The sequence below is a fragment of the Patiria miniata genome, unplaced genomic scaffold, assembly GCF_015706575.1.
Source record: "Patiria miniata isolate m_02_andy unplaced genomic scaffold, ASM1570657v1 HiC_scaffold_7, whole genome shotgun sequence".
Classification (NCBI taxonomy): domain Eukaryota; kingdom Metazoa; phylum Echinodermata; class Asteroidea; order Valvatida; family Asterinidae; genus Patiria; species Patiria miniata.
The window spans coordinates 29,562,428-29,586,976 of NW_024037074.1; the positions used below are offsets into that span (position 1 = coordinate 29,562,428).

The 24,549-nt window shown below is 39.4% G+C and overlaps 1 protein-coding gene across 1 annotated transcript; it reads right to left on the bottom strand.

Moving 5' to 3' along the window:
* Window positions 1-16,828: 16,828 nt before the first annotated feature.
* Window positions 16,829-17,386, bottom strand: LOC119745103 (complement C1q subcomponent subunit C-like). Its single transcript, XM_038221326.1, has one exon. It carries the CDS (start codon window positions 17,384-17,386, stop codon window positions 16,829-16,831), a length of 558 nt encoding a protein of 185 aa, XP_038077254.1.
* Window positions 17,387-24,549: the final 7,163 nt, after the last annotated feature.

Below are 24,549 nucleotides of genomic sequence, written 5' to 3' on the forward strand. Positions count from 1 at the left end.
TGAAAATAATACCCCAAAAAAATGAGTCATTAAGAATTCGATCTGAGATAATTTGGGGGCTGGTAGGGGAGGCATAGCTGAGTTTTTCACGTAAACACCGCAAAAAATATCTCTAAGATTAAGGATTGATTTTTTTGTATATTTCAAACGAAATGTGTTCTCCAAAGGCTCTGACTGGACTCAATCATATCTTTGTTTTAGGATTTACTAGTTTGGAATCGAGTGATTTCATCACCAAATGAGATTTTCGTTAAACATAATTATGTCAGCATTCAGCAAATTTAAGTTGAAGTTACGTGAGATCATTTGCAATGCCCGGACAAGTACCTATTTAATGACAAAAACTGTGCAATGTCGAAAGTGAAGATAACACGTGTTCAAATTCTATTTGAATTTGTTCGAATAACCCTAGCAAAAATTTCTTTTTTAAATGGTATACCGACGGGCACGCTCTTGTACGTACGTTTAGGGACGGAAATCCATTACGAGAATCAAAACATAGCGCATAAATTTTCCTCAAAATGTACGCATCTTCTACTGAGCTGAAACTTCAACAGGTTCCTCAAAATGTACGTTCCGTAAAATCTACTGAGTTGAACCCTTACGAAAATGTCCTGTGGTATTCCTGTGGTACTTCTGTGTTACATATGTTTACCACAGAAATTACCACAGGAAAAGTATATATCACCAGAGTACCACACAAATTTATGTGGTAATGCCAACGGTGGATATCCCGGTCCTGTGGTATTCTTGTAGTACATGTAGGTACCACACAAAGTACCACAGAACAGTAGTATTTGAGAAGAGTACCACATAAATGTGTGTGGTACCTTCAATATCCTGTGGTACTTCTGTTGTACTTACTAAATACCACACAAACTACCACAGGTCAGTGGAATTGGAGGAGGTGTGTGGTATCCTCGACATCCTGTGGTACTTCTGTTGTACTGTACTAAATAAATATCACACAAACTATACCACAGGTCAGTGGAATTGGAGGGGAGTACCACATAAATGTGTGTGGTACCTTCGATATCCTGTGGTACCACACACACACAAATGAGGACATGAGGTTCAAGGAGAGTATCCTACAAATGTATGTTGTAATTGCCACAGACCGTGGTAGAGCTGTTGTACTGAACACCCACAGGACAGTGACATTAATTGTACAACATAATGTGTGTGGTATTTACTATATCATCAATATCATGTCGTATTATACAGTGTTATTCTATATCAAACAAATTACCACTCCGGCGATGCAATTGGAGGATCGTGCACATACATTTGACACATAAGGCTGAATAAAAAAAAAATGTTTCTCGTTCTGGTTTTTGAAAAAAAAAGAGGAAGATGGGCTTTTTATTTGTTGTTTATATTTTTTCAAGATGGTCGCCATTTAAAAATGTCCTGCATCCGTTGGTGTTACCACTGTTCAAAGACACTTTTAAAATAAAAAAACAAGTTGGACAAGAGAACTGAACATATTTACAGTGTCATTTAGAGTTGAATATTGGTCTACAGTGAACAGTTTAGATACAAGTATTTATTTTCCGATGAATTTGTGGACTTTTGGGGTGTTTTTTACTGCATATTTTAAAAATAAGAAATAATACAAAAATCCAGGCGGCCTCCAAAAAGGAAGCTTGCGTGGATAAGAAACTTTTTTTTTTTTTTTTTTACTTCGCCTAATTTGTCAAAATACCCATCTGTATATTTGCATATGCAAACTTAAAAAAATATGATAGTTATGCTAGCTACCACATAAAAACACCAAAGGAAAAGAGATTACCATCCAATACGTACACAATGTACTTTAACTCAAATAAGAACTCACCGACATAAAACATACATTTACAAATATTGCCCCAATACGTACTTAACAGTACATGTACATAAAGCCCATGCATACTTACATGTATATTGCAGGGTACACTACAACCACATGTGTAACCTTACCGCCCTGTGCAGTGCGTGACCCGTATATGACCCATGCGTGATTCCATATACACAGTGAATTAACCATGCAGGGGTCACGTTCACAGGCAAGGTCACCCACACAGCTCCCCAAATGAGTGTGTGGGAAGTTTGAAAACCAGTACAGTTTGAATCACAGCACTACCAGCAGCATATTTGTATGATATAAGTGCCTCACTTCTGCCTGTAAGCAAAGATCAATTGCCAGTATGTGTTGCTGTGAGCTTGAACACACTATAGTAGGATAGGCATGTTAATTTTTCTGGATGATGAATACTGGACCGAGTGGATCGAGTCATGCTGAATGGATCTTGCAGTGCGCCTGTCTAAAAACAGTACTGTTAATGTACCGGACAGTCTGAATGTTGATGTCTCTACTCTCTAGCATGTCTAGCTAGTGCCAATGTAGGAATTTGTTTCAAAGACATTTACGTGGATCAGTTAGGGATTTCTAACACAACTTCATAGAATTAAGTGGGGTCGCAAAACTCTACAATTTGTCATTGACATTATATAAAACTCAGGCCAGTTTGCATTATTACTATACGTACATGCATCCACGCATATTCAACATGGAAGCTTTTTTGAAAAATCCCATGCTCTTTATAAACCGTGTCACATGACTTGATGACAAATCTGTATTTGTTCAGCGCATCTTCATATATCTGCCTTATCAAAAGTATAAACTGCTCGTGCTCTTTATGTCAAATTGGAAAACTGTCTTCAAGTGATTTGACTGGGAATTTAAACTCATTACTTTATATATCAAGTATGGAACTTGGATGAATTTCAAGGATCCCGTTCAATCGGATCCAATGGAATCCCATCAAGCGATTACAACAAAAACATTGATACCACAAGATGCATTATCAAATATACATTACCACTGTGCAGGAACAGGTACTGCAGGAACAGGTACAGCAGGAACTAACAAAGGAAAATTACCCCCGGCAACATTGCCACAAAACATTATACCATTGTCACTTTACCACAGGAACATTTACCACAGGACATTTACCACAGGAACAATAACAACGTACAGAACGTACCACAGGAATAATAACAAATGTGACGCAGGAAAATTACCATAGGAACATATTACCACAGTAACGTACCACACACAAATACCACAGGAATGTTACCGCAGGAATATGTTACCACAAGAATGTTACCACAGGAATGGTACCACAGGAATGTTACCACAGGAATGTTACCACAGGAATGTTACCACAGGAATGTTACCGCAGGAACAGTGCTGTGGTAAATGTCCCCCAAAACAACAAGAACTTTCCTGTGGTAATGTCCTGTGGTATTTTTTTTGTGGTAATACCACAGGACATTTTCGTAATGGAAACTTCAACAGGTTTAAAGGTTTTAAGGACTTTCCTGAAGATATTAAGAAATTATGTTGCTTATACAAATGAAATGCAACAAAAGTAAAGGATCCTATGTTTCTCGAATTCATTGGCTTCAATTTGCTTGAATTTGTGGTTGTGAGAATCAGAATGAGCTTACAATTTCTGCAATAATAACGGAAATTGATCTCATACCAAGGAAGAAGTGGCGAAAATATTACAAGTGGCATTCAAGTTAACAGTCGTTACAAAAAGAACTATTTAACCGGTTGGGAAATTAGAACACCGGATTGGCTATTAGCATCAGCCACCATTTGTTTCTCAACAAAGTATGTCCCAGAAAACATGTCAGATTTACTGCACAATAATTTAGTGTTCATATACATGCATGAAGCCAAATGGCCTTATTCACGACTTGGCCATTTGTGTCGAGTTCCCTGAATGTATTTCATTAATTGTTAACTGTTGAATGGGATGACGCCAGACTTTTTATGCAGGCATAATGCAGCCTTATTTTACTGTAAGTTTTTTTTTTCTGGCTTTACACATTAATTAAGGAACGTTAAATTACAAGTTTGAAATTATTCACTGAAGCAGAATGGACTTAATTAGTAATTAACTTGCTTTCATTTCTCTACACAAGTTCCAGAAATCAAGATTTTACCTCACTCTCAATACGATATGGCCGCCTCGTTTTACCACTATCGGTGTTTCAAAAAATATTCAACAGAATCTTAATACATGTAGTGGCATGTTGAGTGGAACCCTTTACATGTAAACATCACTAAATTCATCCCAGATCTTCTGTTTCGAATTTTTAAGGCTGAGAGCAGAGCATGCAGCAGGGCCGAATAATGTCTACAAATATCAACTCTATACATGATCAGAAATGAATCCAGTTAGTTAAAGCAATTTGAACTATAATGAAGCTGTTTGCATGATCATCCGGTCCGTTCATATTTGCGCCTTCTAATAGTGAAACCATAGAGCGTTTGTTTCCGACTAGCCACACTGTTATTAGCAATGTTTCAATGTAATTATAAATCATTGACAGAAATGGCGCGGATCCAATATTAGCGCGCTTGCTTGGCTGTTAGCATTCGTGTATCAGTAGTCACGCAATATCAGTTTGAATTGAAGTTTTGTTCAGAAAAATCGTGTTTTTCAGTCCTCAAACAAGTACAGTTAAAGAAGGGGAAATTTCAAAACGATAATCAATAATCTTCAGAATCTAAATTTCACGCTGATTGAAACACTATGTGCAACTGAAAGGCAAAAAAACCCCAACAATTTCTGAAAAAAACCTAAACAATTGTTTCAAACACTCACCAAGCAAATCTCGTTCATGCAATATAGCAGTTCGCTCGGGTTGTCGTCTGAGGGTGAAGAGGTGCTGCCCGTCTTATGGGGGGGTGAAGAGGCCGCTCGTGGCTTAAATAGTGCCTTAGATTTCCCGAGCAGTGACTGGACCGGCTTGTGATTGGCCCCTGCTCGCTGTCACTCATACATCACCGACTCGCTTCATGTTAATGCGACGGAAGTGATGTCAATGTGGTTGATGCTATACAGTCAGAATCAAAACTTGTGTCACCGACACTGAAATAGCCGCATCTTATTGGTGGATATGGATGTCGGTGACACGTACATCTAAAACACATGATTTGTGATTGACACATACAACCTGTCAATCAGAAACCACTCACTGGTGATCACCGACTTGTTGGGTGATTTACTTTGATTGGTGGATTGAAAATTGACGTACATTGGCCGTGATTCATTAAATGTGCAGTTGGCACTTCAGTCCATTGAATTGTGTCGATTTATGTAGGCATGTATGAACAAATAAATCGTAGTCAAGACGGCGGCCAAAGTAGGATTTAACTTAATTCCGAGAACACCTGGGTGCATAATATGGATGCACTTAACTCAAATGAACCGTACTATTATACAAGAGAGCATTTTGTTCCAGTCAGGATCTCAAATAAGAGAACAAGGGAAGAGGAGAGGGGCTAAGGTCTTCCACTGGCAGGGGGGAGGCAGTGAGGCGGGAAGAGGGAGGGGCAAGGGAGTGAAAGGGGCAAGGGGGTGAAAGGGGCAAGGGGAAGGGGGCGGCCCATGTACCCCGTGTCTATAGTCGTGCCATGGGCAAGGCATTGCTATTTATTATTGGGGATTTTAAAGACTAAGATACATTACATACAAGTTGGAAGAAAGTTAAGTGAACTTCTATGAACTTTGTTGTCAGCCTTGTATCATATTTTAGCAGCCTTGTATTGTTGGACGTGCGTTTTTAGAATTGTGTAAAACCCAGTCCGAATGAACATTCCCAGAAATGCAGGACTGTATGAAGTGCTATGATGGACCTACAAAGCACAATTAATTAGCTAAACTAATGACACAGTTCAACAATAGAACGCAAAATAAATTAAGATAAATATCCCTCCATATAAACAAGATAGGCATGTTTTGCATGACCAGATTTCCTGTGTTTGTTATTTAATGACTTAAGCCTTGGTGATATCCGGACAAATTAATCACACCAGAAGGTGTCATTCTGTTTGTTTAATCATCTCGACATCTAATAATCTCTTAAGCAATGGCGAAGCGCCGATATAAGTGGGGTTGCGGTCGTTGGACGACCACAAGCCCTTCCCCAACCTCCCAAACCCGGTGAAAAAAAAGCCACTGATGTGTTTAGGGGCTTAACATAAATGGCCATGTTCCGAAGCCGGAGACAAAGCCTAAACTTACAAAACGCCCGAAGTTAAATTAAGGCCTACTGTAGTAAGGTGTTTCCCAAACTGCGGCTTCGTTCCGTTTTCGGCTTCAGGCATGCGGTTTTGCAATTGAGCTGCAGCTGTATATATGGAATGAAGCCGGGACTTGGAAAACCCCGCAAGTCACTTTCTCGGCGTGTGCATTATAGTCTCCGATCAAAACGCCTTGCTGTTTCTCCTCTCGGTCATATACCGGTGAGAGTCAGGTTGACCTTGTGAAACGGCTACAGTTTGGCCATTATTTTGACCAGCAGAGTTAATTCCTTGTTATCTTTTGGGGAACTGTCAACTTGGAAGTGGTGAAGATCTGGGGATGCAGAAGATGTTGAGTGGAAATGGACGTTACGTAGCTATTGAGGGCATTGCTCTAGAATATATGTACATGTTGTAGCATACACGCGTGCGTTGATTGTTAATACTTAAAAAAAAAATGTTGATGAAATACACAAACAAATTGAAACTAAAACTGTTGTAATGCAAACATAAACAAAACAATTTGTTTATGGCTGTCAGATAAGAGAAACAGTCAATAAATACGGTAATGTATTAAATAGGCAATACTAAATGTGAATATGAGAGGTGCAGAGAATTAAATGTTAATAGTCAATGACGAGAATATAGAATAATAAGGAAATAAATGTGTGCTTGAGAAGTGTTAAACACTATGTTTAAGACTGATTGGAGTCTGGAATGCTGATATGTACCCAAGGCGAAGCAGAGGGCAATTATCAGCATTCCAGACCCCAACCAGTCTTAAACCCATGGGCCCGGGAAGCGGTCATGGCCGCGGCCGCTAATCTTCATTAGAATGCAGTTGCCAGCTGTGGTATGCCGTGGCACACGGCTAGTGGGTAGTTCCACAGCTGCTGCTTTTGTGCAGTCCCGCTACCACACAAAGGCTGTGCAGGCCACTTGCTCTATGTGTGGAGGAATGTCCCCATTATAACCCGTGCTTAAGGGGTTAAACATGGTGTTTAATACCGACCTAGCACATATTTATTCTCATTCATAAATAACCTTTCGGTCCAAAAAATGAAAACTTTTCGGTTCAAAAGTCAAAACTCGTTTTTCCACAGGCGGGCTCGAGTAGGCCTATGGCTTTTTCACTTAATTCTGTCCCGCACGAGCCCGTGGCCAGTTCGTCTGTCGATTCTACACCGGTGTCCTTTTGCAACACCCCGGTGTAAGATATTTTCGGTCTTCCTCGCCTCCTGTATCCGTGGGTTGGTTTCCAGAGAATGACTTTGTGTGCCTCCAGCTGCGAGTGCTGGTAACAGTGGCCTGCTAACTGCATCTGACCGGCTGCGATTTTGTGTCCGACTCGTAGGAGTTAGAGTCCATGTTTCGCATCCACACAGTAGCACTGATCGATGGCTGCTCGATAAGTGTTTGAAATCGGAGTTGCTGTCTCCACCTGCCCGAAGCAAACTGGTTTTAAGGCGCAAGAAACCTGCCTTCATACCTCAAGCCCTCATTTCTAAACGGAGATCGGCAAGTGAAGCCGGGCAGTAGGAGTTTGAATATAGGAGAGGCTATTTGAGACGCTGATCATATGGGACATTTCATGGATCGAAAAGGAGTGGCTCAATCCTCCTCACCGCCCCGATCATCCTAATACATTTACCATTATTTAGTAGCTCAGAGACCCGTTTTCTCACCTCTTTCATCTGCAGCGTTGTGCACTAATCACGTTTGCTAAACTGCTGTGCTACCCTGTCGCAAATTGTGAGTGTTCTCCTGGAATTATTTAGCAAATAACCTCCTTAGGGTACCCCAGTAAATAGGGCAAAGATCCGTCCGCTGAGCTCATGAATAAAATTTACACATTCAAATTATTCTATATTAGAGACTTTTGAGTGCCATGGAATTAGTGGATTGAGGACATATGACATTGTACCTCTGATCTGGACTTGGGGCTTCCAATTCTGAGCATTTTGGATGCAATTGGGTCCAAAAGTGGCGCTATTTAGCCATGTTGCAGATGGATTCTTTTTTTAAAATGGCTACTTTTCCAGTTTGGGAAATATAATTTTTTTTTTGGGGGGGGGGGGATTCCTCTGGAGGGAAACTCAGTGGAGGGAAACTAAAACTGATTATAGACAACCAAAACCGTTTGTTTTTATAGGGGACGTGAGCTCACCCCCCTCCCTTCTTCAACAGCAACCTACCCTTAGCCCTTACCCTACCCTCACTTTCCCGAAACTGCTGTCCCAAAACTGAACAACCATCAATCTCCAACATCTTCCTTCATCTTAAACCCTTATCAAATTCTCGACCCTCACCCGACCCTCAAATCCCACCCATCACCAACCCAAATACAAACGAAATAAATAAAAAAAATCAAAACATACGAAACATTCCAAAGTAAATTACTTCAGTCTGCAAAAAATTATATATCAAAGCAATTATGATTACAGTCAATCATAATTTTAACTTGAGAATTTGGAGAAAAAAAATTGCTGACGAGCATCAAACAGGTAATTGTGTGTCATAAACGACAAATGATTTAAATCGGAGTATATATCAAAAAGGTTTTGTGCTTTTACTTGCCTGTGAAATCGATTGACTTCTTCCAAACAAAAGGTTGTTTTGTAAAAGTGTTTGAAACACTTGAAATGAAGTGTAACAGAAGGATCGGAGTTTAACATGCGGCATGTAGTTTATCAAATTATCAAAAACTAGAGTTTTGAATAATATTATTGCACTGATCGCGGAGACCATGGGGCAGTGTTATGTGCACCACGATACTTGAAGGAAAGTCCGCTAAATGATGAGTTTAGGACGCTGAGGCAATAATTCAAAATCAGAAACAAAATAATTGGAAGCGGAAGCAAAAAGTTTCACTTCTCAGATAGGAATATCAAATTATTTTAATTGATGTCTGATTTTATAGACAAGGTAGAATTAAATGAATGACAATCCGTTCCCACATTGGCAAGTAAACCAGTGTTACAGGAGCTAGGCTATATAGGATTATCGTGGTCTACAATTGTCAAGTAACTTAAATACCAGTACAAAATGCTGTTATCTTGAACTCAATACAATCCTGTTTAAGAGAATTCCCTTTGACTTTATTTCATTTAAGATGAGTTTCAGTAAAGTTCCTAACTGTCACTTAATTTCCTTAATTTCTGTAAATTTCCCTAAATTTCCTTAATTTCCCCGAATTTTCTAAATTTCCCCGAACGCCAAGCTGGGTTGTATTATGGCATCAGATTCGCCAACCTATCACACAAAATATTTTATGGAGCAAGAAGCCAAAGCTAGGATTAGACATACAACAGTGACTGTAAATTACAGACATGAAACAGTCACCGTGTACGACCATGTGATTCACTTACGAACGTTTACAACAGATCGAGAGGACAAATGAATCCTAAATTACTCTTTTTCCAATCAACACATGAACTCAAGATTTGCCCAATAGTATCAGGGATAATGATGTAAGACCATGAGACACAAATCATGCGATAGATCTAAAAATATTATCATCAAAAGCTGGGTTTTGGGACACAACTATTCTTCAATGTACTCACACATTGGCAGCTGATCCGAAAAGGACGGTCTTGCACATCACATTTCAAGATAGCAAAACACACGTAGATTAATGCGCCACACAACCCCTCTCTTGATACTATTAGTTCAATAAAAGTGTCTCTAACAATTACAGGATACATTCTCACACATTAATAGAATTTTACAAATAAGTGAATTCGGGATTGATGCGTCCAAACTGTTTTAAATAATTACTTTTCCTCAAAGGAACTATTTACACTACATGTGGATGAATAGCGGTGACATGTCGCTACACGCTTTAAATAGAAATGATGGAATCACGGGCTCACCCGAAAACTACGGAGCCTCTCAAAAGACGCGGACCCCTACATTATTATATACGTTTTCCAAGTAGTTATATCCGATACATATGATATCAAGATTACTTCGTATTTTAAACACTTTTCTAACAACCACTGATTGTATTGTAACTGACAAGCGTTACATTTTAATACGTGATAGTGTCACATTTTTCCAACAAATATGGCATAAAATCATATCCGAGTGTTTGAATTAAACTCTCAAAGTCAATTGGCCGGGGCAGGCGCGGTTCTAGAACCAATATTTTTGGGGGGCTAGCAGGGTGGATCCAGAATTTTTTTCAGGGAGGCGTGCTGAAATGTAGACCGGTTATTTTCTCCAGACACTTACGCCTCCGAAAATCAATGGGGGGGGGGGGGGGGGGGCGCCAATAAAATCCTACAACCATTCACACTATGTTAACTACAAATGCACCCTTTTCACGACTATTTCTTTAGGGGGAGACCGTGTACATCACATGTCACAATCCTTCTTTTTGCTAATGCAATTTTTTTTTTACGGAATTTATTTTTTTGGGGGGGCTAAAGCCCCCCCCCCAGCCCCCCCGTAGAATCGCGCGTGCAATTGGGCCTAACTTTAATATAAAAATCATATACTAAAACGTGCGAATTCCCCATAACATTTGAGGCAAAACATAACGTGTACAGTGAAATCTCAATAAGTCAAACTCTGATTACTCAAAACAACTGTTAAGTCAAACAAAGAATCCATTCCCTTCATAGTATAACAATAATATGCAACCCTGTTTAACTCAAAACTGTGCTGAAGTCAAATTTTGTTCCTGTTCCTTTGAGGTTTTACTTTTAGAACATAAGAATTAAGAATTATTAGAATAAGAATTATTCTGAGTTCATTGTGCTGCAATTCAAATGCAACCTCGTTTTAAAAAGAACATTTTGAAGATTAATCAATGATTTGGGTGCGTGTCAACTATGTTTTTTTTTCCCGGAAACACACCTTTTCAAGTGTTTTTGGAAATATTTTTGGAAACTCAATGTTTATTTGTCTGAAGACAAGCTTCTGATGACAATATGCTGGCATTGTTAGCACGGGTGGATCCAGAGGCCGTGATCCTATAACTTTATAACCAAAAGAATGAGCAATCCCACCGCTCCTGCACCGTCCGCATTGCTATATGCGTATTTATCGCATTGTGCTTCGTGACATTATTAAGTGTAAACAGTGTGGTTGTATTTTGACAAATAAATGTTCAAAAATTACATTGTAACGATTACATTTATTTGATGTTCTTTAACTCGTCTGTTGTATTGATAAATCCCAGGGTGATTTTGATTTTATTTATATCAAAACTACATATATACGTGTGTTTAGTTATAAACGCGGAGTAATTGGTAGACAAGCATGTCATTGGATATACCCAGTTTAGTTGTGAACAGATTTATATAGAAACAGAACAAGAGTCACGAAATTTAGCTTTTTTTTTCAAAAGAACCATTTGTACAATTTTTTTTTTAAAGAAAATGCAAATTTTGGCCTGTCAAATTGTCATCGATGTCACAAAGAGCCACACTTGTGGATTTTGAAGAAAAAGCGTTTTTGAGATAATCGTAAAAGAAGTTCCTCAATTTTAAAACTGCCACAACAACTACTACTTTGAATGTAACACCTTTATGCTGTATGAAAACATGCACATGTTTCTTGAACGGTAAACGTTTATTTAAACCCATTAAACAGATTCAATATAAAAGTTAATTAGCCAACACCAATTAGTAAAGATGCGTGTCCCTTCGTAAAAACGAATATCCACGTTTCCTACATTGAGGCCCTTTCTGTTCAACGTAATTTTCCACAGGCAAGAGGCGCGCGTATTACACTGATAATGATAATGTAATAAACAATGTGTGGCTCTTCGTCAAAACGAAAATCTCACTTGACCTGCTTTTCGCCTTTCCGTCCAAACAGTGTTCATTCGTTTTGAACCTACGCAGGACGGGCATTTACGTCTCAGCCAATGAAAAGCTTTGCCTGCCACGCTCCACCCACAGTTACCGCCCACCGTGACCGTCCACTGCCTTACTTTTATTATTCAAATTGTTCGCTGCTTCTATTAATCACGATAACAATGCAAGAGGATTCCAAGTCGTTGAGTGGTACAAATTTTAACATAACAAAAGAACATTCTAAGTGGCAGGATCGGGTACCATAAAGTGGAGTTGTATAGTGCTGTACCTATAGGCGACATATGACGTGATGAAGAAAAGCACTGGGAATGTTGTACATGTACGTGTATACCTGTATAGGATACTATAGTGCACGTACAACTCAAACTCATGTTGAAATCTTTCGACAAAGTTTGTCAACCCTTTTTCCTGTCAATAAAAGTAAACACAAACAAATCTCTGTTTCTTTGAAGCTCTATCGTATAATCTCCGATAAATAAAAACTGAAATCAACAAAATAAAAGACTTGTTATCGATTATATCACACGTATTATAAATAAATAATTATAAATAAAAATTTGAAGGACTTGCCGAAACATGGGTCAGCTTAGTTTGTTGATTGTAGTTTCAGGTCAATGTACTCTTTAAACAGTTTGCAGCAGTTTTATTCGTTTTTAGTTATGAAAAGAATATGATAAAAATACGGTACATACAAATATTTCTTTTTATTGGAGATTCAGTTAAGGTTAATTTTAAACGTAATGAGCCAAACTTTTTTTGTCAGCGTCGTTTAACATTTGTGATTTACTCTATAAACTAATGATTTACTCCATAAACCTCTTCTTTGATTATAAACTTATTGGCGATATGCACTGTCTTGCTTTCAGGGTGACAGTACCCAACTGTACGTTCCCTTTAGCTTTAACAGGCATACAAATGTATATGTCTTGTTAATCTGAATACTGACTGCAGTGGCGTAGCCACCGGGGGGGGGGGGGGGCGACCGCCCCCATGAAACCTTGTCGCCCCCATAGTCCCCCCCCCACCACTGAGATTGTGAGTTTCTAAAAAAAAATATCATTGATCTACATGACGCCATGGGCCTATTATGTACTACAATGTATCTTTTGCTTAGAAAATATTGGTTAAAGTGGTCAGAAATTGCCTCAGATAGCACCACAGAGCATTTAGAATCCAAAATTTTTCGGGGCCCTTAAGCGGGCCCCGAACCCCACGCCTATAGCTCAGAATTCTGGTAGCTGATTCAATGACTCCAACCTCGAAAACAATGTTCACAAAATGTTCTATGCCTTTAGCTGAGAAAACCTCGAAAATTATGTTTAAATTAATTATTATCTTTTGTGCTAAGATAATTATTGGTGAAAGTGGTAAGAAATTGCCTCAGATCACACCACAGAGCATCGAAAATCCAATTTTTTTTCGGGGCCCTTAAGCGGGCCCCGAACCCCACGCCAATAGCTCAGAATACCGATAGCTGATTCAATGTCTCCAACCTCAAATACAATGTTTAAATAATTATCTTTTGCCAAGAAAATATTAGTTAAAGCATGGAGGAAAGTAGTAAGAAATGCTTCAAATCACACCACAGAACATCTAGAATCCAATTTTTTTCGGGGCCCTTAAGCGGGCCGCGAACCCCATGCCGTAAGGGCTTCGCGCTTCGCACTTCGCGCTTGCATCAGTTATGATCAAGGTATGTCCCCCCCCCCCCACTTTTGAGAAGCGATTGACGCCCCTGCTTGACGCCCCCCATGAAATGTTCCTGCCCCCCCCTGAAAAATTCCTGGCTACGCCACTGACTGACTGTACCCTGTGTAACATTTATAATCCTATGTACCGTTTTTATTGTTTTTCTAAGTAGCGCTCGTACCCTGCCTTAGCCTTATTATTTCCTTGCGTTCCGAGTGTATTGTTAATCTGAATACTGACTGTTCCCTACGTAAGCTTTTTAATCCTACATAGTTTCTATTGTAGCGCTCATACCCTGCCTTAGCCTTATTCTTTTCTTATGTGCCAAGTGTATTGTAAATCTGAATACTGACTGTACCCTACGTAAGCCCTTATAATAGTGTCTATTGTAGCCCTCGTACCCTGCCTTAGCCTTATTCTTTCCTTGCGTTTCAAGTGTATTGTTAATCTGAATACTGACTGTACCCTACGTAAGCCTTTATAATGGTGTCTATAGCACTCGTACTCTGCCTTAGCCTTTTTCTTTCCTTACATTCCAAGTGTATTGTTAATCTGAATACTGACTGTATGCTGTACCCTACGTAAGCCTTCAGAATAGTTTCTATTGTAGCGCAATCTTGGTAAAGGTGCAGGCAAACAAAATATGCCCGTGCAGAGAAAACCCATAAAACAGAGTGTTGAAATAATTCCAAAGAAAAGCCAGCTCTTCGTCGAGAAAAAAATCAACAGGGGGTACACTTATCAATAACAGAAAGTAATAACATAGAAAGGAACATGATTGTGGCCACGGGATCCATGACTAAAGGCAGTATGTACAGTAGGCTTAAATGCTGAGAGGACTCCCTGCAGTTTGAATTCATATACCTGCACTAAACTAATTACGTGCGTAATTCTGTTTGCTCTACCGACTAGATTTTGTTCAAAACACATCATGTACAATGTACATGTACTTGCAAAATTGCTTCGATAGAGAGATTCAGCAGGTATTGTGTCAGACAGCTTTCTTTGTAAGAGATCCTCTTTTGTTATTTAGATTTCTGTACCGCTCAACGAGTTGGAATCCTCTTGCATGCAGCGAACAATTTGAATAATAAAAGTAAGGCTGTGGACGGTCACGGTGGGCGGTAACTGTGGGTGGAGCGTGGCAAGCAAAGCTCCCCATTGGCTGAAACGTAAATGCCCGTCTTGCGTACGTTCAAAACGAATGAACACTAACGATACTACGTCCGTGTCTCTACGTGATAACCTACGTCCGTGTCTCTACGTGATAACACAAAATGCACTAATTGAGATGCCTGTCCTTTGCATCATTAATGTTATTAAGAATTTAATAATATTTTGCTTACGGAAGCATCTCAAAATGGTTTACGGTACGATGTTTTCAAGCGAAGTAGTGAAAATAACTCGAAATCGAAAAATTGTAATTTTTGACATGTGTGGCTCTTCGTAAAAACGGTGACGAAATTGCCTGTATTTATGCGCACACATTACTTCCAGTTTGATGACGTCATCAGTAAAAAAGCTGAATATTGATTTGGTTCAGGGAAGATACCTTTATGATTTATGACGTGAAGAGAACTTCTAAAAATACAAAACATGACAAGGAAAAAAGAAGTGTATGTATTAATAACATATAACTTCTGGTTAAATGACGTCACAGCATTTGGCAGCCGAAGCCCAAATTTGTACCGCAAATCGTTATTGTGCTACAAACATAGTCATGGATACTGATCAAATAATTGATTGGCATAAAAATGCTGAAACTAGATTACTTCAAATTCTTTCTACAACAACTTCCGGTCGGATTTTGAAACCTTGAAACCAGTGATTAAAACAAAAAGAAGTATTTTACGTGCCTCTAGAGGGCGTCCTTTGTGAGGATGACGTCATAGTGGCGTTTTTTTGGTGTTTAGCATCCCTCACTAAACATTTCCATCATTTGATTTTAGTAAAACGCTTCCGTTTTCAAATTACATTTAATTCTCAATGCACTTCCAGTAACACCGGAAGTAAATACCAAGCGATTGAATGTGTTCGGGAATGAGACATGTTTCCCAAGGCATCATGTACATCCACAGGGAAAATGAACAAGGTACACTATTTAGTATGTCAGAGCAGTTCAAACGATATAGTTCATACTATTTTGTCTAATTTTAAACATATGATTTGATGTGCAATTACATCTTGATGACGTCACAAATGCGTCATCAATTCCAGGAGAGGTCAACGACCAACTCCAGGCTGGAGACGACCCCGTGGCCGTCCCAGATCATCGTGGTTGGAACAACTCGGACGGCCTAGCCAGATCGACGGCATGTGGAATGAGGCTGCAGGATGCGGACACAGGAGATCGGCGCGACGGACCTATGCTGTCTATGCAGACGAGTGAGTGAGTGAGTGAGTGAATGACATCATGATGACATCACACAAATGTCCACATATTTTACACAGTTGACTAAGGTTCAAATTTGTACCAGGATTCATCCTTCTCCATTGATCCGTTACGTAGAAATTAGTCGGTTTTTGTTTAGGCTTCTCTGTGCATTTTATATTCAGATGACTTTTTCCTTCCAGTTCCCCGACTTTGCATTCGCTATAAATCAAAATGTTAATCAAGTATGATCACAAAGTGTGAACGTAATTGTTAATTTTGTTCATAAGTTATAAAATGATAGGAAATAGTAATTCATGTATTTTGAACCAAACTTGCTTGTAATTTGATAGCGTTAGAGTAATATTACACGCCTGGGATCAGGTTTGAGGTTTGTTCTAAGTTTCACGCAAATGTTGTGTACAGTTAAGAAGCAAATTTTCAAAGAAATATCTTCATGGGAAAAAGGACGAAAAAAAAAATCGATTGAAAATATCTGCAGCCGCTAGTATCAATGTCCGTTTGAAAGTCGTTAATATTTTTTAGGCCAGTTCATAATTGTACAAGGATGATACAAATGATATATTCAAGATATTTTCATTAAAATATTTCATTCCACAGTGGACACAAAACTGTTGTCACCAAGTGTAATTATTATTTGTTATGTATATCAATACTCATATCTATTGCATACAAGATTTGCGTGTGGGTAACGCAAAACAAATAATTGCAGTATACTTTTGAGACATTCAACTACTATTTCTTTTAATTCAGTGGATATTGTTTCCGCAAAGTGGAATGCAATTTTTAAGTATTCAGCAACACGATGCTCGTATAGATTTATGGGTTGTGATGTCTTATTTATTCGGGGTAAAGGAGGAAGCCACTGAATGAGGTGTCGTGACCGGAAGTACCACCTGTTCTACCGCGCATGGTAAGATAAACCGTGTCTCTTCGCTGCAGAACCAGCACCATGCTCCCAGACAGCGATTCCCAGTGACTTGAATCAGTGTTATAGCCAGAGACAACCATGTCGCCGTTCTTCCGGAGCTGGACGAACAGTTCGCTGCTGGAACGATATTTACACACAGAAAACATGAACACGTAGGTTCCCGGCACACTACATGTGAATGTGCCAGTCTCGAGATCGAAGCTGGTACCCGGCAGTAGCGTCGCGGCGTGCTGGAAGGGCAAACGGGTGTTAATGTCCGTAGACACATCTGAAGCACTCGATCTCGTCACGGTGAATGCTACCGGCTGATTGGAGTCGTCTGGTGTCTCCCTTGGCTCGCCCTTTTGACCTTTGACGCCAGTCTGACCGGTTGCTCCAACTAACCCTGGTGTACCCCTCGGACCTACCTTGCCGGGCAAGCCTATCCCGTCGTCCCCAGTATTCCCAGGTGCTCCCCGCTCACCCATAGGTCCAATAGGGCCAATCTCACCTTGCTGACCTGCATCGCCCTTTGACCCCGGCTGACCGTACGGCCCCATCGGTCCTACTGGCCCAGGCAGACCTGGTATGCCGGGTATTGCAGCAGGTCCCTGGTAGCACTGCTGACACACCTGAGACGCAGGACCATCACCGTCCGAGGGAACCGGCCCAGTAACGGAAGCTCGGAGCTTGACAGAGTTACCCAGAAGGAGGGCGATTGATAATACTGCCACACAGATATTCATCTGTAAAGAAAAATAACAATAAAACACGTGTATATGAGAACAAATAAAATGAGTGGAAAATTAGAGAAAAAAAATATTGAAGTCATGCAGACGAACTGTGAATCACATCTAAGTAAGACTTATTAAAAGTTGTCGTCGTTTGAAAAAAGAAATGAATGATTCTACGCGGGGTAGTTTTTTAATGTACAACATCAGGCGCCTGTTGGGAATCAATCCATGACACCATGTAATTTGAGCCACCCGACCCTCACAGTCGGACCATTCACCCCTGATTAACCCCTGGTATCCCTCAGGCCCCAAACAGCAATTAAAACCAGAGACTTACCCCCTCAATTGCATTTGACAGTTCCATTTTGGTCACAGGGGTGATCGAGGTAATCCCTATGTGAACATCAGTGCATTTGTACACATGCCTATGTAAATGTGCACAAGCGCACTAGGTTTTCTCGCCAATTTTCAACCCCTCCAGTAGGATCACAAGACTGAAACCCCCTCTGGTGGATATACCATGGTCCATACTAGGATCTAGTGATAGATGACCTGGGGCATGGCTACCACGTGGCTGGGACAATATAAAGCAAAGAAATGTGGAAGTGATTTTAACCACACTGAACCCAGCGGTGAACATTTTGTTTTCTTAATAGTCAATTGAAAGCTTCTATTCAACATTTTCACTGAACGAAATTCATTTTCTGAAGTAGAAAATAATGGTAATACTTTAGAGTGAATCAGCCGTCCTGGTTCTTTTGTGACGAATACACTCTTTGACAAATTCGAATGACGGATCTACCTCTCAAAAATGAAATGTTGTCATCAAACTTTGCAAGTCTAAACATGCCTGAATCTGGAAGAGAATCGCTGCGAAAACTTGATTATCAAAATTTTTCCATATGATCATGATAATTATGAACGGGAAATGATTTTTGATATCACTCGGACGAATTTGGGCTGAAATGAACTCCATCAGTATTTCAGGACCGGGTTATTTTGGGACTTCTTAGAACCAGGAGGCACATTGTGTTCCCTGTCCTAATTTCCATTCGCAAAAATCCGATTTGTCTAAAATAAATGCAGGCATGTTGAGTGGCCAATAATCTATACAAAGACATAATTTGGTTGCTAGGGTCTAGGGCACTTTACTCATTTTGCCAAGTTTCTGTCAAAACAGTATTGGTGGCATAATTGCTGCATTTTTTCATTCAAATACTTTTAAATTGGTTACAAACAGTTTTTGGCCATTATCGATTAATTCTATATAAATTGATGCATCCAAAGTTACTATATCAAATGTTGTGGAGCAAAATCAATTTTATTTGTAGTTTTGTATTAAATTAGAATTTTTTTTTTACCAAATGTATGTTGTATTTTATAGAAAACCACTTTTTCTCTGTTTCGTATTTAAACGTAGACACTTGTTAATAAACAGTTTATTTGGGGATGATTTGGCGCATTTATCACACAAAAACTTCGCCTGAATTCTTGTCGGCCGCAACAAATTATGTTGTACACTAATTATTCAATATCTAAATGCAGGTGGTTTATTTTGTTTAATGTCTCTTCCAAAAGTGAAATCGGAAATTAGCACTGATCAGTTTTGCTATTAGCATCAGCTGCCATCTGTTTCATAACCGATCGAGTCTCAGAAAATCTGTAGGATTTGTGAATATCTGTTCCAACTGTAAAAAAAACCCACATGAATTTCAAAATATCAAGCCATAGTTGTTTCGAATCTAGGGGGCATGCTGGGTGAAAACTCACATACAAAAATCAATTCATCGCAGATATTGAGCCCTACATGCAAATATTCACCCAAGAGCTTGCGCTTGAAACGTTTAAAGCGGACAGCGGAGCAGAAGGGCAAAATAATTTCTGCAAACATCATATCTATTCAAGATTTCTACATTCCAAATAGATAAAGCAATTTGAACTTGAATAATACGTTGTGCATCATCATCCAATCATCAAGGTCCCGTTGATTCTATTTCCTAACCGGTGACTCTCTTATTATATATTGCTTATAAAAGTAGCCTAATAATAAAACCGGAATTGAGCACTGTGAACTAGTCTTTGTTCCAAGACGTTACTACCTGCGTTTGTGTACATGTGTAATCATACTACTAATGAACACTTTTGCAAAACAATTGTTTTCAATCAACAGAGGGCGCACTTAAATTCATTACAGAAGTGGAAGTACAGGATCGATCGCGCTAGAATCGAAACTCGTTGAATAAATACGTTGAATAAACACAGTGAATAAGAATCGAATACATTGCAGAATCGATAACAGATTTGTATTGCGGGCCTATAGTGCAATATAATTTTTGCGCGGAGGAAAAAAAAAATCCATGAAGGTCTTGGAACCAAGACTTACTGTGAACTAGCAAACTGACAAAGTTCAAAAGTGCAAAAGGTATATTTCGATCCGACTCATTCATAACACCAATAAGACAGCCATGTGTGAGTGGTCCGGATTTCCTGCATCCGTTCTTCCATGACCAACTTTGCATCATAAATTGTTTAGAGTGATTGCTGAAAACATGTTTACATGTACATTACAACATATGTTTGTGTTTGAAAAGGAAGTTTTTTTTTATTATTATTATTAAGTATTCGACCAAAACAATTCACAATGAACAAACACGGTATGAAAAACAATAACTAAACAAAAATGTATGAAAGCTAAGAAGTACAAAATAAAACAAAATAAACACAAAAGACAGTACACTGTATAAGTGTAAGTGTAAGTGTAGGGGCCAGAAAAACAACGCATACTATAAAAAATCCGAAGACCATAAATGTAAAAAGACGATATGTGGGTCAGGGGTCACAAAAGTAAATTCAATTACTATTACCCACAGGTATGTAACCCCGCACATATTAAGCAGACAAACGCAGACAAGAACAAAAACAAGGTACAAGAAAATAATGAAAATATTAAACAGCAACAAGAAAACTGACCCCTGTTACAAATTACACGCAAGCAAGATGACTAATGTAACTAAGCCCAAATCATCTAAAAGTCCCCACCAATTAAATGCAACAAGTATATGAATAAACTTATAAGGATAATGAAATCAGTTGTGAAATCAGGGAGGCGTGCTGAAATGTTGACCGGTTATTTTTCCAGACACTTAGGCCTCCGAAAATCAATAGGCGGGGGGGGGGGGGGGGGGGGGGTCTCATGCCATATTTTCAATGGGGAGCGCCAATAAAATCCTAAAATCATTCACACTATATTAACTAATGCACCCTTGTCACGGCTATTTCTTCTTTAGGGGGAGACCGTTCGCATGTACATCACAATCCTTCTTTTTGCTAATGCAATTATTTTTTTTTTACGGAATTTTTTTTTTTTTGGGGGGGGGGGCTAGACAAAAAAATGCGGGGGGGGGGGGAGGGGGGGCTACAGCCCTACCCCCCCCCCCCCCCCCGTAGAACTATTCGTACATTAGCAGAAAATTTGAAAGAAATGCAGTCAAACCTTAAAAGCCATGTTTTGTCAATAAAAAGTACCGTTCCTGTGAATCTGTATTGCGCTATTATTGCAACGAGATATCAAGCGAGTTTCTTTCAAAGAATTTACGATCGACGTTTTATGTTATCATTCAACTAAAATGGCCTATAAATGAACATAAACAAAACGATGAAGTCTCCCACCTCATCACATCTCTATTGTGATGCTTGATTGCGGTAAATGCCAAGTAACAGACACTAACCTTCAAGTAATGTTCTTCAAACCTATCACGAAAGGAATCCTCAACACTCGAGCAGATTGCTGGCTGAAAAAAATAGCAACAACAATGATTTACTAAAAATCAGCTCGGAGATAACTCCGGAGGAGGAGGAGGCATAGCTGAATTTCACAAGTAAAACTCTCTCTGTCGGGACGAACTTAGCCTTTCGCCAAGGTCATCGTGGCTTAGAGCGGCGGAGCTGCGAAAGCACGAAGCGACTGGAGCAAAGATTAAGTCAGCACACACGGGTGGCGAAGCCACGAGGCCTTTTCCAACTTGATTTTGTTGAATTATTCATAGTATTTATGCAAATAGGAAGATGCCGAAAGGTTAACCAATCACAACGCGGATATTGCCTAGTTGCTTCCATTTGTGAAAGAAGGGTGAGTAAGGAAAACGTAAGAGCAAATAACTAAGTTCAGATGAAAAATAAGTTCATACACTCACATAATTTCTTGAAATACTTTTATAGGTAAAATAAAAATCTGATTTCGTGGAAAACTAGACTCGCATTTTTGTTTTTAATTGTGTGCATCCAGGGGCGTCGACGCGTCCGGGTAGTAGCCACACGCGCAATAAAATGATGATGATTGGTTGGAATTTTGCTACCCGTTTGGGGTAGCAAAAATCGAAATAATAAGAAAAACATAACAAAAAATCTTGACAATTCGGACAAGGCCCTCGTGGCTTCGCCACTTGCTTGTGTGGTCTCCCGCTCCAGTCGCTTCGCTTTTTTCGCCGCTTTGTCTGATGCCGGCAAGTTAAGCCACGATGGACTTGGCGAAAGGCTAGGGCGATCTGTGATTTTGATTGATTATTTCCAATGAACTATACAACGGCCTGAATGGACTCACGCAAAGGTTTACAAACTTAATTTTTCACAAATAGGATTCTATTCTTTTTTTTTATCTTAAAAACAACAACAACAAGCTTAAGCAGTGCAAGTTTATTTGCAAATGCCCAGAAAAGTAACTACCGGTTTAATAAACAATTATCATGTTGCGGCCATCTTGAGTTTTTCCCTTTTAAATCAACGTAATATAATAAGCAAAGCGAGGCTGGAGGAAAATAGTCTGGTTCCTTTTTTTGCACACAATAATTATCATTCAGTACTGTTATTGGATACAGGGAACATGACTTAAATGATGGCAGCATCATAAAGGTTTATGACAGAATCTCAATGCTCAAAAGGAAGATAGGACTGGAATCAAATACCCTGTGAAAATTGTATAAAAAACCTTAACATGGAATGGGTTTTTTAATTAATTTCCCTGCGGGCACACTGTTTTACGTGTGTTTGCAACAGAAGCCTTGTCCCAGACTGAATGTCAGACCAATACATTGTGCATACATTTTTCTCATCGTGCACTCACTGGGCTAAAACTTCAACAGGTTAGTTTTTATGAACCCTAGATCATATTCTATGGAATTTGGTTGCATCCAACAAAATAGTAAAGAAGAAAAATGATCCTATATTCCTCTAAAAATTGCTTGAATTTGTAGTTGTATGAATCACAATGAGCTTACATTTTCTTCATTGTTAAGAGAGTCGATCTCACACCAAGGAAGTAGTGGCGGTAATATTACAGGTGGACTACCACAATCAAGTTACAGTCGTAAACAAATTATATAATATTTTGGTATGAGAACTCAGGGTACTGGTTTGACTATTAGCGTCAGCCACCATCTGTTTAGCAACCGAATGTGGATTGAAATCTATAGGATATGTGAAAATCGGTAAAACCATTCAACAAAAAATATTCAAAATATTAAGCCAAATACCACTATCGCTGTTTGTAAAAAAAAATAATTCAATAGAATCTGAGTGGCATGCTGAGTGGAACCCTTTGCAAACATAACTGAATTCATGCGAGAGCTTGCGCTTCAATTTTTTTAGGGGGTCAGTACAGCGGAAGGCCCGCATAAAAAAAAATGTGTACATGTACAAACATCAACTGCATACACTGATTTCTACAAAGGAATCCCAGCGAGAACTTTAAAAGTAAAACAATTGTTTGTAAAACTCACCTAGCAAATCACGTTCTTGTTGTTCTCTCAGTCAGGTCTCTCTCTCGGCTTGTCTTAAGAGGCTGAAGAGGAGCTACGGTCGCCTGTGAGGGGAAAAGCGGGCGCTCGTGCCTTAAATATTACCATCGGTTTTCTTAGCAGTGACTGCGGAAAATGGCCCGGTTTGTGATTGGTCCCTGCGCACTGTCAATCACACACCACTGACTCGCTTCATATTAATGAGACGGATGTTATAAGTTGATGCGGTCCAGGCTATATAGTCACCATAAAACATAGATCACCGACACTGAAATAGTCACATCTCCAATGGAGATATCGTATGGATGTCGGTGACCCATCCAAAACTAGTGATTTGTGATTGACACAAACAACCTGCCAATCACAGACCACTCACTTGTGGTCACCGACTTGTTGGGTGACTAACTTCAATTGGTGGATAGAGAAGTGACGTACACCGGCCGTGATTCATTCAATGAGCAGTTGGCACTTCAGTCTATTAAATTGTGAGGATATGTTATTCGGGATTTTATGTGCAATGAAATCTTCGTCAAGCCAGCGGATTACTAGGGTTTAACTTCGCGGGGGGGGGGGGGGTTGAGAACCCGGGGTATTTTTGTTTCTTCACGTGGTGCATTTAATAAATTGAAATGAAAGGTATTATTACAACAGTGCGTTTCCAATAAGGGTGTCTCCCGTAGTTGTGCCCCTATAGCTTTGCTATTTAATTGAGACTTGAAGAAGAAAAAAAACAACTAAATACGAGTTGGCAGAAAGTTAAATGAACTTCGTACGCATCATATCCGGTCCGCGTATCACTGCGGCCCTCTTACGGTGGAAATGTGTTTTTGAGCTTGTGTATCTCTAAGTCCGAATAATCAGTCCCAGAAATGTAAGAATGTATGACCAGTGATGATGAAACTTAAAATCACCCATTCACGAGCTAAAATAGTGACACAGTTCAAGAATAGCATGTACAATATTTCAAGATAAATACCCACTCTCTCGATATAAACAAAAAAGGCATGTATGGTTTGACCAGATTTCCGGTGACTGTTATTGTATGACTTCCGCATAACGATTCATTCTGATCTAGGTTTGGTGTATCCGGAAAAATAAATCACACTACAATGGGCAGTTCTGTAT